A 13,855-nucleotide genomic window follows, 5' to 3' on the forward strand; every position below is an offset into this window, starting at 1 on the left:
AAATATTCACTTCTTTCGGATATATTGGTGATACAGTGAGAATTACATATATGTATGATTACTTCAGTGTAGGTTAAATTACACTGTCCCCTGGTCAGAATAGAAAACATAATATTTATGGTGTGAGACAATCACGATGATAAAAATACGGGTATTAGTTACCTTTTTGCAGATGTACAGTTTACATTAAGTAGTATATGATAAGCTCATAAAATACGAGACAGTCAAAAAAAGCAAAGATTAGAGAAAAGTACAAAATAAACTCAAACAGATTCATGTGACAGAGCTTTTTTTTTCTTTTTTCCTTTCCTTTCCTTTCCTTTTCTTTTTCCTAATCATCTCATGATTAATCATGGAGGTTCCTGACTCCTAGGTTGAGAACCAGTGGATTAGCCTAAACTACTCAACTGTATGTAAAGCAGATAAACCAGCTCCTGGGTGGAATAATGTTAATGTATCAGTCACAGGAACCAAGACTCTGTAGAACGAGTACTTTTAGTTTTTATACTTTAGGTATATTTTTCTCATCATACTTATACAAATAACAGTTTATGATTTTTTTTATTAAAAGCATATTTGGCCAATGGAACAAACAATACATAATTACAGACAGAAAATAAATTAGCCTACTACAAAGAGGCAAAACAACCACAACTTGTAGGATCTTAAATGCAAGACTTTTGCATGAAATTGAGTATTTTTTCATTGTTGTATTGGAACTTTTATTTAAGTAAAGGATCTGAGTACTTCTTCCACTGCTGCATGTTTTCTACATTCTATACCAGTATACTTATAATAATAATAATAATAATAATAACAATAAAACAGTAAACCGGTTTATTAATTGTGGTCCTGCTCTGTGTTCCAGATTTGAACCGATGACGTTTTTTACGTCCTGACGTATCGCGTGGTACTGACGTCATCAAACACGCCCTCTCCGCTGACCAAAAACACCTGAGTCCAGACGTCAGCGCTGCCCAGAGCCGGACAACACTGATCTCTTGCGTTTTATTTTTAAATTAAGAAAAGTCTTATTCACTAGCCAGACTTAGCCGATAGAGGATTTTTCGAATATGGTCTGTGGCGGTTTCACCTGTTCCAAAAATGCGCTTTGTTCCCTGAATGTGGTTTACATGGTGAGTGAACAAAATGGATCATCATGCTAAGTTTTAGCTAACCTCGTTAGCTGAGGCTAACTAGCGTAGTGTTAGCAGGGATATTACTGATGATTTCGCCTTTTGCTTCACATGCCTCTGATTTCACTCTGCTGGTAACTATTGGTATGTACTCTGTTCTGTTGATTACATATAAAAACGTTGACGTTTAGTATCGTACGTTAGCTGAGTAGTACAGTAATGTAGTAGTAGTGCTCTTAGCGCTTTAGCCTGTTAGCTATCGCCATTGTGTTATGTTCCCGATAGCCGGGAGGCCAGCTGACCTAAAATGTGAAAGTGACATGCTTGAATGGTTCATCTTCCACATCATCTCTCTTATCAGTCACCCGGGTTTATCACAACAAGATTTAATCAGCTGCCGCGTGTTTGTCTCCGTGTCTGTGGCTTCAGCTCAGCTAACATAAACTCCCTGTAAACTGGTGTTTAAACTGAGATCAGAGTGAAATGAGTCCCCGTACCCTCCTGTATTGATGAGATCCTGTACAACACTTCTAAAGCTAAATATAACCTTTGTAAATCCAAATACTCATATACATATAAACATACTGTGAAGAATGGTACATTTTAAGGCTGTGTTTTGCAGTTTTACTTCTTCATATACAGTACTGTGCAAAGGATTTAGACACTAAAACAAGGTATCTAAAGGTCCTGGAAAGTCTTAATAATATTGATTTCAATGTCCTTACCGAAAGTACTTAAAACCTATTTTAAAGAGTCATTTACAAAGATCTAAAGAATGCCATAGACAGTAATGTAGAAAAATGTTGAAAACCTGGCTGGGAAGTCCACAGTACTATTGCTCTAGACCTCTCACCTTTTAACTAATAAGTTATTTTTTCATTGAATCTATTCATCCATTGTTGTGTTTACTGACTATATATATGTTTATATAATTAGCAATATGGCAGGAAATAATGACAAAAATGTGAAATAAATGTAAATAAACTGACATTTATTCCACATTCTACTTATTCTTGGTAAATAATTCTTGGTCGTATCGTCCCTACAGGTATTCGTTGATATCTTTCAACATTTTGTTCTTTGTGACTGTGAAATTAAATTCATTATGGTATAAAACTATTTAAAAGTTTTAAATTTTACTTATTGAACCTTGCATAAACCTGTAAAAGTAAAGTGAGGATGCTTCCATAAATCCCACCATAAATAGTTTTTATTAATCACTTTCACTTCATACAAAGTTCAGTGTAAAGAAAAAAAATTAAATCAAATTTTTTATTGCTCATATCAATATAACATTTGATTAAAAGGCAGTAATTTTAGTTGAAGCTGTGTTCGTCTGTGGTTGTGGGCTCCGGAGAGACTTTATATAGCTGTAAACCAAAAGAGGGATTGTTGCGATTGCGGATTGTGTGTTCGATCAATTTTTTGTGGGGTCACAGTGAGCACCATCAAACCTGTATCAGTGGATTTTTCCGTCATACACACTTATACACTTTGGCTGGTGTGATTGTGAAATAGGTATTAAATTACTATCTCTTATGTAGTATTAAAGGGGTCTCAAAAAGCCTTAAATTTAACTTAACCCTGTAGAAACCCTGTATAGTAGCTGTCTCAACAAAAACAAAACACTCTCAAGTAAGGCTGTATTGCAGGGCTGTTCCATTGCATCATATTGTATAGGTGTTTCTATTGTTGTGGTCACTCACTATTGCCTAGTGTTACAAATGTGTTTACCCTGTTAACAGGTAGTGGTTCCTGCCCATCCTCTGGCATGTGTTAAATATTGTTTGATGAGAGAGCAATAGGATATTAAAGCTTAACTGAACTGTTAGATAGTAGATACAATATACATTAAGACAATAAGAAGATACAATATATAACTTTAAAAAACTCTTAAAATAATAATTGTAATTGGTTAATCTGTTCATCCATTTTATGCTGTTTATCTGGGTCCAGGTCACTTTAATTTGAATAGTTATATCATCAGGAATTATTGTTATATGTTGCTGGAAATGTGGTATGATAACACATACTTATTTTGCCACTGCTGCTTTTCCATGATACATAAACCCTTTGGACACATACAAGTATAATAAAAATACAATAGCAAGTGTTAAAATGTATTTGATGTGCTAATAGAAATATCTTAAAAAGTCTTAAATTTAACTTCATGAACCTGCAGAAATCCTGCATTACCTGATGTCTTCTTTGCTAGTCAGCCACCTGCACACTCAGTGAAGACATGGGAGTATAGCTAACGACACACGCAGCCTGAGAGCTTAGTGTCCCAGTCGACTCTGTGCTGAAAGGAACACTTGAGTACTGGAACATGTACACATGCCACCGATCATGTTGTTGACAGCTGAGTCACTGTGTGTGATGCTGGTGTGTAAGATCAGGACAGGCAGCGGTGACATGTAAAAAGGCAAGAGGAACAAACAGTTCCTCCTAGAGCTGAAACAATTGATTGATTTGCATTCAGCAAAAATGCCAATGTCATTATGACATTAAACTGAATATCTTTGGCTTTTGGACTGAGTTAATGTCACCATGAACTCTGCAGGTGTCATTTTTTAGGACAAACAGCAGAGAGGTTCACCTTAATGATTTGAAACGGATAATTTTGTAGTTTGTGTTTGCAGAGTGTTAAAAGTCGTAAAAGAAAACATCACAATGAACTCATTTGTTTCAGTTGTTCAAAAACAGTAAAAACTGTCCAGGGACCAGCAGTCTTATGACACACGTGAAAAGTTGTTTACACTAAACTTAACTTTTAGACATCTTGTTTCTCTCTCCGTGACTTTTGCTCTGCTTCACCTGCATTATTTATGTAGACTCAATTTTAAATCAGCAAAGACTTCCCAAAGACTTACACGGTGTTTACAGGATAAGTGGTGGTGTTGTTGCTGTTGACCATGTGATGAGATCCGTTCCATCCGATACACACTGCCTCAGCTGACTCTGGTTAACTTCCTTCCCTCTGCTCCCTGCAGCTGGTCGGGCTGCTGCTGATTGGAGTAGCAGCATGGGGGAAAGGGTTCGGCTTGGTGTCGAGCATCCACATCATCGGAGGGGTCATCGCAGTGGGCTTCTTCCTGCTGCTCATCGCCATTGTAGGACTCATCGGAGCAATACACCACCACCAAGTGATGCTTTTCTTTGTATCCTTTCGCTTCGTTAATACACAGGTTTACAGGTGATTATTGGGTGAGTTGCAGTCAGGCTGGATGATGAAACGATCTGTAATTGTCACAGAAAATTTCCCACAATAAACCGATGCGTAATTTTCAATGAATGTATCTGTTCTGCATTTGGGTCAGCCCTCATCTGCACAAACACTCTATCAGGCCCCAGCAGTAGGGTTATGTAGCTGACACATTTACGGCGAAAGCAAGGGAAAAACACACACAGCATTGTTGGAAATGTAAAAATGAGCGACTGTGAGGAGAGTCAGACGTTGGCACGAAATGAGGAATCGTGCAGAAAGAGGGTCACACCGCATCAGGCATTTGGAAGTGGTTTGGATTTTTTAAAGCTGGTTAAACAGCGCAGTGATATCTGTTACAAGATGTGCAGATGGTGGCAACACAACCAACCTTCACCACCATTTGAAAAGCGAACGTTATGCAGCCAGACTCGCAAACAAGCCTGTTGTGGTAACGTTAGTTCAAGCCTCAGCAGTAGTAGCTCCTGTCTGTCTTTTCAGCCATTTTGAAAGGAACCAGACCAGCTGCTGTCTGTCACATCTATGTATTTTTATTTTTATTATTATCTGGCACATAAATGTAACTACCAGTGCCAGTGTGCATTAGCCGATATCTGTGACATAACATTTAAAAGTATTAATAAAATAAGGATTACAGACAAAACAATGAATATAGTTTACCATATACAAAGAAAAATAGTAACAGCCTGACCCAACCTACAAGACATGCAAACAAACAATAACAATAAAAAGACTGGTCAAAAGAAAGATGGCACTTATTCCATGTAGATACATAATAAGGAGGAACAGATATTCATTCAGTCTGTCTTTCCAGCTTCCTTATTTTCTACAAAAAGTAGAAATGGTTGTCAACGGTTGTCCATGAATCTCTTTGTGTATTCCTTCTCTAATTGTACATGATACATAATACATCCAAATGTTGGAGGTGAAGAAAAACAAACCTTCTGGTGAGTGGTGAGCAAAAGGCTAACGCATCGGCTCGACATCTGTTTATATGAAATAAAGAAAGAAGCCGGATCATTTTCTGACATTTCCAAAACACGTGGAGTAATGTGCGTGAGTGTGGGTTGTGTACATTCAACACATGTTGGCTCAATGTGGCTTATGATTTAACCGATTTGACTTTGGACCAGTGAAGATGAGCAACTTTAAAAACAGCCTGTTGAAGACAGACTGCTGATGTGTATACACTTTGTTAAAGTCTGCCTGATAACCGGCTCTGAGCAGCTCATAGGTTTTGCTTATGACTCGTTTTTCATCTGTTTTGCACTTTAGCACTAAATCCAGAGGGGGGGAGGGGAAAGGCAGGAAAGGGTAGGGCAGGAATCAGACTGGGAGGCCATGAAACTCCTGAGCTGCAAATATCTGTAGAGCAAGTATTAGGAAAACCAAACCGATAGAGATTACATGGTTAGATAATGTTATGTTTTCACCTGATATCAGAAGCTTCATCTACTGTTGAATGGGTGAATATATCATTCTTTAATAATGGTGCACCTTAACAGAGCGCAGCACAACAGGCAGCTTGATACATAAGTTTTTAAAAGCATTGTTGCCTTGTTTAGGCATGAAAGATGCGGAGAGCATGAAATTAGTGATTCAGAATTAATTGATTGTTAAGAACCTTACAAACCTTTATTTGATTTATTCAGGATTCAACCCTAAAATGAATATACAGCCTTGAACTTCAAATTAAAAGGTGCCTTGTAAGTTTTCTTGTAAATAAACATGTTATGTTCAAACTCGGTGTCTAATAAACAGGTTTTTTCTTTCATCAATGGTATTAAATCTATATATAATTATGCATATAAATGAATATATGAAAGAAAATATATCGTGATAATTCTTTAGACCATGCGACCCAGCTCGTAAGTTGCAATGAAGTATAAAGCCGTGTCAACAGCTATTTGAATATGTGAGTGTGTTGCAGTGTTGTTTCCTTGACCTCTTGCTCCCAGTACATGGTGATTCTGTTCATCGTTTTCCTCTTCCAATTTGGAGTTTCCTGTTCCTGCTTGGCGATGAACCGCGGACAGCAAGTGAGTAAATTCTCCTACGCTGCATCCATGTTCAACATTAATCAAAATATGTTCATGTTTTTCCGTAAATAATTGCTGTAAGATTTAATTCCTTTTTCTTATTCTTTATTGTCCCCTGTCTTATTTGCTTTTCCAGGAGGCACTTCTGAACTCTGCCTGGAGAATATTGAAAAATAAAACCAAGACAGACCTGGAGACCCAGCTGAACTGCTGTGGGCTGCTCAATGTGACTAACAGCCGGGCACAGTTTGAGCTGGATGTGCAGAACTGCCCAGCTGTAAGTCTGAAATGTCACATTTTTCATCATTAACATACACCAGGAAAGAAAAACATTGTGTTCCTTAATGGAAAACCTGCTTGAACAGCACAGGGGCATGCATTACGTTTCTGTTTGGTTCAGATTATATGGTCTTTCAAATAAATTGTTTCCCTCAATCAGAATCATTTAAAAGTAGGACACTTTCTCTAGTTCTCAGAATAGATGTGGGAAGCTAATACTGGCTTGGCTCACAGACAGTTGACTAAAGGTCTTCTCCTTTTTTGTCTTTTCACTCTAGTTATGCAAAAAGGGCAGTGTGTGTTTCAGCTGTGGAGATAAGATGCTGACTCATGCAACAGAGGCTCTGAAGATCCTCGGGGGCGTCGGACTCTTCTTCAGCTTCACAGAGGTGAGTGTCCGGTCCTCAAACCTACATCTTCACTCATTTAATCATTCAGTAACAAGTCTGAGTGTAACGCTGCACACTCAATGGACTGATGGCTCCTTTTGCAAAATGATTGTGTGCACAGACAGTCCACAGTCATCAATATAAAACCACAGATATGTGATAAGGGGCATATATTCTTCATCATGCGCTGATACGAATACTTTTAATGAGAAGCAATAATGCAGTGGAAATGCTCGGGTCAAGTCAAGTTATATAGGCATTTTGTGTATATTTGATCCTTTGTTTTCATTCAAGTTAAATATATATTTATATATAACGTATATATATATATTTGTTCTTATGTTTTTTATTTATAGTTATTTGTTTTTATAGTTATTTTATTTAATTCACAGTGAAGTTTACAGTTTCAGTCCACTGATGTCATTTTGGACAATAAAGTTTATTGTTAAACTATAAAATATCCTCCTTTTATTACATATCTTTTTCACAATTGTTTATATATATATATATGATTTTTTTTTTTTACTCCCTAACATCGGCATCGGCCCCAAAAATCCAATATCGGTCAGACTCTAATAAAAAGTGCAGAAACCCACTCGGACAGTGTGATGCACAAACACACTTAAGATAGATTTATACTTGATGCAAAGGGTTAACGGGAATTGTGGCGTAGATGTCTACGATGTAGGTTTTGATTTATAGTTGAGCGGCAGGTTTGATAGATATTGATAGTTTGATGTTCTTACTGATACAGAGCAGCACAACATTCGCTGTGTCTCGTTACTAAATAAGAGAAGACAGGTTTGCAGTGTAATCACTTAATTAGATGTTTACTAAAATTAAAAGACCACAGAGAGACTTTCCTTAATGTTTTCACTCTCAACAAACTTCACAGACGTCAGAAACATGTCGAGGAAAACACAAGCAGCCAATCACACTTCTTGCTGCTACAGAGGTGCAGCTACGCTGTAGCTCCACCGTCTGTTCATTTCAAAAGAACTGAGTCCATATATTGTTGTGTGTAACTGTGTTGGTTCTCGAGTATAACACTGAACCTTGTCTAAACTGTGTAATCCTTCACTCTCACAGATCCTGGGAGTGTGGCTCGCCGTGCGCTACAGAAACCAGAAGGATCCACGAGCAAATCCAAGTGCTTTCCTATAGTCTGTCCCACGCAGTGCCGTACATGCAGTTTCAGACACACACAGAATAATGCACATCTAGAGGCAGACACTCAGGCACACGATACAGAGCCACAACAACACAGAACGGACGAGCGCACGCAGCACCTGACACACACTGAGAAACAAAACACACACTGAGAAACAAAACACACACACAGACACACACACACCCTCACCTGAGAAACTACAACCTGTCACCTGTTAAGATTTTTTTTTTTTTTTTTTTTTGCCCAGAGCTCAAGCTGGAAGACCTGGATACTTATGTATGAAAGGATGACTTGTAATACCAAGAAGTGCGTCTTGTTGGTATGTCGACCCAGCCTTGATTTTGAGTGCCAGATTTCCTGATTGCGGCCTGCTAGTTTACCAACTATGTAACAAGCAATGAGACATCTCTGCATGTGTCCTACGCCTGCACAGTCCAACAGCCTCTCCGCTGAGTTCATTCCACACACACCAACCAAATGACTGTGCGGTGTCCAACAGATAACGTATATGCACCTTGAAATTTTCCTCTTGTCTCTAATGTAGGGCCACCACTTAACGACACATATATTCCTCTGGTCAGTGCTATCAGTGACGTGTAAAAACTGTCAACCCAAACATGTTCGATGTGACGAGAATGAGGGGGGAAGAGGACACATACTGGACATGTGGTGTAAAGGAGTTTTGAAATGTGTCTGTTGCAAATGCCGCAATTGAACAGGTTTAAGATGTTAGGTAGATTTTAGGTAATGTAGTTGCTAGTCATTCGGGTTCAAATATTTATGAACTGTAACTGAGCCAACTTAACTTTTAACAGTCAGAGATATTAGGATGCCAACGGACTGCAGCCTTGATGTTGTACATACTCTTTAAATACTGTAGTTCACGGAAATCATCCTCGGTGGGTTTGCCATGTGTCCTACGCCCCTCCAGCTCGGAGGTTGCCTGCATAGTTGAGGCCTTTTGAAGGCCACAATAACTCACCTTTCCTGTATTTAACATGTTCCTTTGTGTCGCACAGTGATGTTGCGTAGAATAGATTCTGGTACAAAAAAAAAAAGAAGTGGATTCAGGTACGTACCATTACCTCCTGTTTAACTGGAAGAAATCTCAAAAATGTAAAAAAAAAAAAACAAAATAAATACTTGCTGTTTGATTTGAAATAATTGGGTGAATCTGGCCAAAACTGCTTACTGCAAACCCAATTTAGTTTTTATAGTGTTAATTGTGAAAATGTGCTCTTGGTTGCAGTTATTTTTCTTCTTTTTTTTTTTTTATACTTCGAACCAGCTAATCTTTCGTGGAATTATTTCGTCAGCATAATTGTGTCCTCTGTTGCCATCGGCTCTTTTTCGTTCATCAGTGTTAAATGCTTTGTAAAGACTTGTTAAATATTTTCGGGATCTATTTAAGTGATGATGATTGATGATGCACATTAGGTTAAAGTTCTATTATAGTTTTGATGGTATCATTTTTAATGCCTGGCTCGATGTTAGACTTAGTCCTGTTGATAAATCACTGCTCATTAATTCTCTCTATAAGATGTTTTGTTTTTTTTTCTTTTGAATTGCTTTTAACTTAAAGGACTAACACAAACTGTAATAACATGTCTTACTTGAACCTGTCAACGTCGCTGATATGGGTTTCCTGCTGCTGGTTTTGGAGTTATCGCTGGTGTAAACAAGCATTTTGACAGATCTTAAGCATTAAGCATTATGCCATATATTACACCTCACTTTGAATTCGTGTGCACTAGTTATTCAAATGTATCTTGAATTTTTGAGACTTAATTTTCCAAATAATAAAACCTCAAATTGGGAACTGTTTCCCTCGAGTCACTGTTTAAGTAGCATCACGTTAAGTTATGTCTCTAAAAATGCACTCTCAACAGTTTAATGATATTAATGTCTAACTTCATATTGAGATTAATTTATTTTCTGGTCAATTTGAAGCATAGATACAAACTCTTGAAATACATTGCTGTTATGTTGAAAATTCCTAAAAGCATTTATTTAGTTTCCTTAAACAAAGCCCTTAGGAGAGTATTAACAAGTCTTAAATATCATTTAGCCTGGTGTAGGCAGTACTTTGGAAATTCTCAGTACCATCGTTCTATTTGTTCAGTTTTCTGCCGTGTGTCCAGGCCCAGGTCATGTTCAAAGATTAAATGATTATATTATTAGAAATACACCAGGAAGTAATGACAAAAATGTGAAATATATCTAAATTGACATTTATTTCACATTGCATTTCAAAACTTCTCGGACTCATCATCCCTAAGGGGTTTGTATTGATGTCCTTCTAACAGGTATAAGAATTGCCTCCTGTGCAGTATTAAAAATATCTTTGATTTAACTTGGTGAACCCTGCAGAAATCCTGTACACTCTTCACCACATGATGGCAGTGCAGTGTCTGCAGCTGCAGGCCATTCGCTGTTTTCCACCATTCACTGTTATTTCAGCCCTGCTCTGACATGAGTAAATACCTCAAGACAAGCAGGGAAGAGTTGCTCTTTGTCAGTGACTATTGTCACACAGATTGATTGCGTCCACGTTGAAGGTGGATAACATTAACATGGCAGCTGTAAAATTAATCCACTCAGGCAGTAGGTTTTGATTCCCTGTGATATTCCTTCAGAAGGCCATTAATCCCTTCAGCTGGGATGGGTCCAGTAACGTGGGGGTGGGTGTGGGGCAGTGAGTGGAGAGCAGAAGGAGAGCTCAAGAACACTCTGATAGGGGAATAGTGAGAACACACAAGGAAATTATCTTGATACCTTTCAACCAAGGTTGTCCTAAATGAGGATAAACTGCTCCTCTGCCCTCGTCCTAATGGCCCATGGCAGACTGTCACAATCGCTGGTGCCCCCCCCCCCCCATCACGAAAGGCGTGACCCAATCTCTGCCGTTGCATACACCCTGCCAGGGAGCACCTGCGGGTTCATTTTCCTGAGACGCAGGAACATTTATGTAAGTGAAATGTGCCTGGTCAGGGCTTTGGGTCTTGAGTGTTTCCGGTGGCTGGGGACCAGCATTTTGGAAACTGCACCACACATCACATCCCCTGTCCTGTCAGCGTGCTCTCATGAGGGCCCAATGCCAGTCCCCACCCTGTGATGCGTGTCCATATGCCGGGTGTATTAGCTCGGAGAAGCTGTGGAGAATCGCACCAACAGGGATGGCCATCTGTCCTCTTACAGATATAGCATGGGCTCTGCAAGCACATGAAGACAGGATCTTAAAACATTTGGTCCATTATATCACAGTACTGTGGTGAATGGGTTTTACAAAGGCGTGTCCTATAGGCAGAACTAATTATGTATAGCTTTTCAGCATGGGGCATGATGAGGCAGCATTCAGATCAGGAGGGACTAATAAATTGTTTCCTATAATAGTCCTATTTCCTGTGGATTATTCAGATCTTTGGCTTAAGTAAGAAATACCAACACTTCGAAATAAAGATATTCAGTTACAAGTAAAAGTCCTGCGTTCAAAAGTTAACTGGGTAGTTTACAAAATTACACAAATAATAATACAACCAATCTGATTCAGAGGAATGCCAGTAAATGCTGTTATTTTCTACAGTAGTACTGAATTATTTTGCAATCAACAAATATGTCAACATTGATTATGGGCTTCCACAAATAAACTTGAAATCCATATTTGGGATGTTATGTAGATGTTTGCTGCATTTAAAAGAAACAAAACAAATCCAGACATCCAGTTATGATAAACACCACTGGTTGCATGTGTAAAAATGCAATGGATTTTATAATCTTGTATCTTAATCATCACATCATTGCCGTCAGATAAACATAGAAGACTAAAAAGAACAATATTTCCCACTGAAATGTGGTGGAGAACAAGAGTAAGTGGCATAGAATGGAAATATGGGGGCTAATAATAGGGATGAATAATGAAGGGAAGAAATATTTTTTTTGATATCTATCTATCTGTCTGTCTATCTATCTATCTATCTATCTATCTATCTATCTATCTATCTATCTATCCATCTATCTATCTATCCATCTGTCTATCTATCTATCTATCTATCCATCTATCTATCTATCTATCTATCTATCTATCTATCCATCTGTCTATCTATCTATGTGGTAAAACTCATAGCTGTCAGATTGAATGCACTGTGGAGATACTCAAGTAAAGCTAAATGATTATGAAATTAATCATTTTGTAAATGGTTTTTGTCATTTTGCACAACTGACTATTTCAATGTGTGCTAATCATCAGTTCCCACATAGAAACAGGAAATGTGTGTTTTTTCTTCACACAGCTATGTCCAGCTGCATCCTATGCATCAATAGTGGGAGTTTCCTCTGACATGGGAACAGGATCGCTGAGGATAAACCCTTGTGGTTTTAATGGGTCTGTATCTGGATCTAGATTCTTCTCACAGCTCTGCAAGGACAAACAGGAAGGTAAATCATTCTCATCAGCGAGGGGAGACAAACTGGTCAATATGGCCTATCAATAATGAAACAGAGCAGAGATGCATGTTGTTAGACCTCAGATGGAAGGGCAGTACAGGTGATGCATGCAGTTATTCAGAGTGTTCAGGTCTTAAAGTGGTATTTCACATTAATAATTCAATTCAAAAACTTTTTTTAATACCTCTACTTCCATATGAGTTAAAATCATCCAATTATTATTTTTTTGGAGTCAGATTTAAATGGTTTCTTCTTACCAGATGTGGAGGTAATTATAAGTAACAATGCCACACTATAACACACAGTCTTGCATTCAAAATGTTTATTTGTTTTTAAGAAGAAAGTACAGACGTAACTCCTGCATAATCTACTTTAAGTATCAAAAGTAAAAGTAGTTGTTCTGCAGAATGGATCCTGTCATTGTTATATGATTGTATTATTGGATCATTATTATTGCTGCATTGGTGTAACTGGTTGAGCTCATGGCTTTTTGCTTTTGTGTAGATTAATCAATAATAATGCATCATATTTTATAAACCCATCACAGGTTGTGTTTGAAAATTTTAATTTGTAAAGTAACCACTAACTTCAGCTGCCAGATAGTGAAGCAGAAAGTCAGTAAAACTGAAATCCTCAAGTTGAGTGAAAGTCAGAAATGTACTTACATTGATTGTATTAATACATTACTTGTTAAAAGGTGTTGAAAAAGGGAGCTAAAATCAAAGAATAAACTGTGAAAATAGCTAAAAGTAAAGGCTAAACAGTTAAAATAATTAGCTAAAATTAATTTAAACAGTTCAGATAATTAACTAAAAGTAAAGACTAAACACGTGAAATTGTAAAAATGGATAAACAGTTCAGATGATTTGCCAAAAGTAATGGATAAATGGTTCAAATAAAAGTAATGGATTAACAATTCAAATAGTTGGCTAAAATGAAATGGTGCCAATAGTGGCTAAGAGTAATTGATAAGTTGAGACAGGTTGCTATAGTGATGGATAAACGGCTGAACTAGGCAGCTATAGTATTAGATTGGATAAACAGTTAAAAGTAAGTTGAAATAGTTGGATAAAAACAATGGATAAACAGTTGAAGTAGATAGCTAAGTAGCCTAACGTTAAATTTGTTAAATTTGTTAAATTTGTTATCTAGAAATAATTGATTAACAGTTA

At 37.5% G+C, this 13,855-nt stretch overlaps 1 protein-coding gene across 1 annotated transcript; it reads left to right on the plus strand.

The window, feature by feature from the left end:
• Positions 1 to 934: 934 nt before the first annotated feature.
• On the plus strand, positions 935 to 10,064 carry tspan31 (tetraspanin 31). The gene is made up of 6 exons (XM_056385822.1): positions 935 to 1,136; positions 4,130 to 4,297; positions 6,321 to 6,401; positions 6,538 to 6,678; positions 6,959 to 7,069; positions 8,159 to 10,064. Exons 1-6 carry the CDS (start codon positions 1,074 to 1,076, stop codon positions 8,231 to 8,233), a joined length of 639 nt encoding a protein of 212 aa, XP_056241797.1. The 5' UTR covers positions 935 to 1,073; the 3' UTR covers positions 8,234 to 10,064.
• The last annotated feature ends 3,791 nt before the right edge of the window (positions 10,065 to 13,855 follow it).

This window comes from Seriola aureovittata, chromosome 9, assembly GCF_021018895.1.
Source record: "Seriola aureovittata isolate HTS-2021-v1 ecotype China chromosome 9, ASM2101889v1, whole genome shotgun sequence".
NCBI classification, from domain to species: Eukaryota; Metazoa; Chordata; class Actinopteri; order Carangiformes; family Carangidae; genus Seriola; species Seriola aureovittata.

Coding starts and splice junctions, on each gene's coding strand:
- tspan31 (XM_056385822.1), top strand. CDS start 1,074: ATGGTCTGTGGCGGTTTCACCTGTTCCAAAAATGCGCTTTGTTCCCTG. Junction 6,402..6,537: donor CGATGAACCGCGGACAGCAA/GTGAGTAAATTC, acceptor TTGCTTTTCCAG/GAGGCACTTCTGAACTCTGC. Junction 6,679..6,958: donor ATGTGCAGAACTGCCCAGCT/GTAAGTCTGAAA, acceptor TTTTCACTCTAG/TTATGCAAAAAGGGCAGTGT.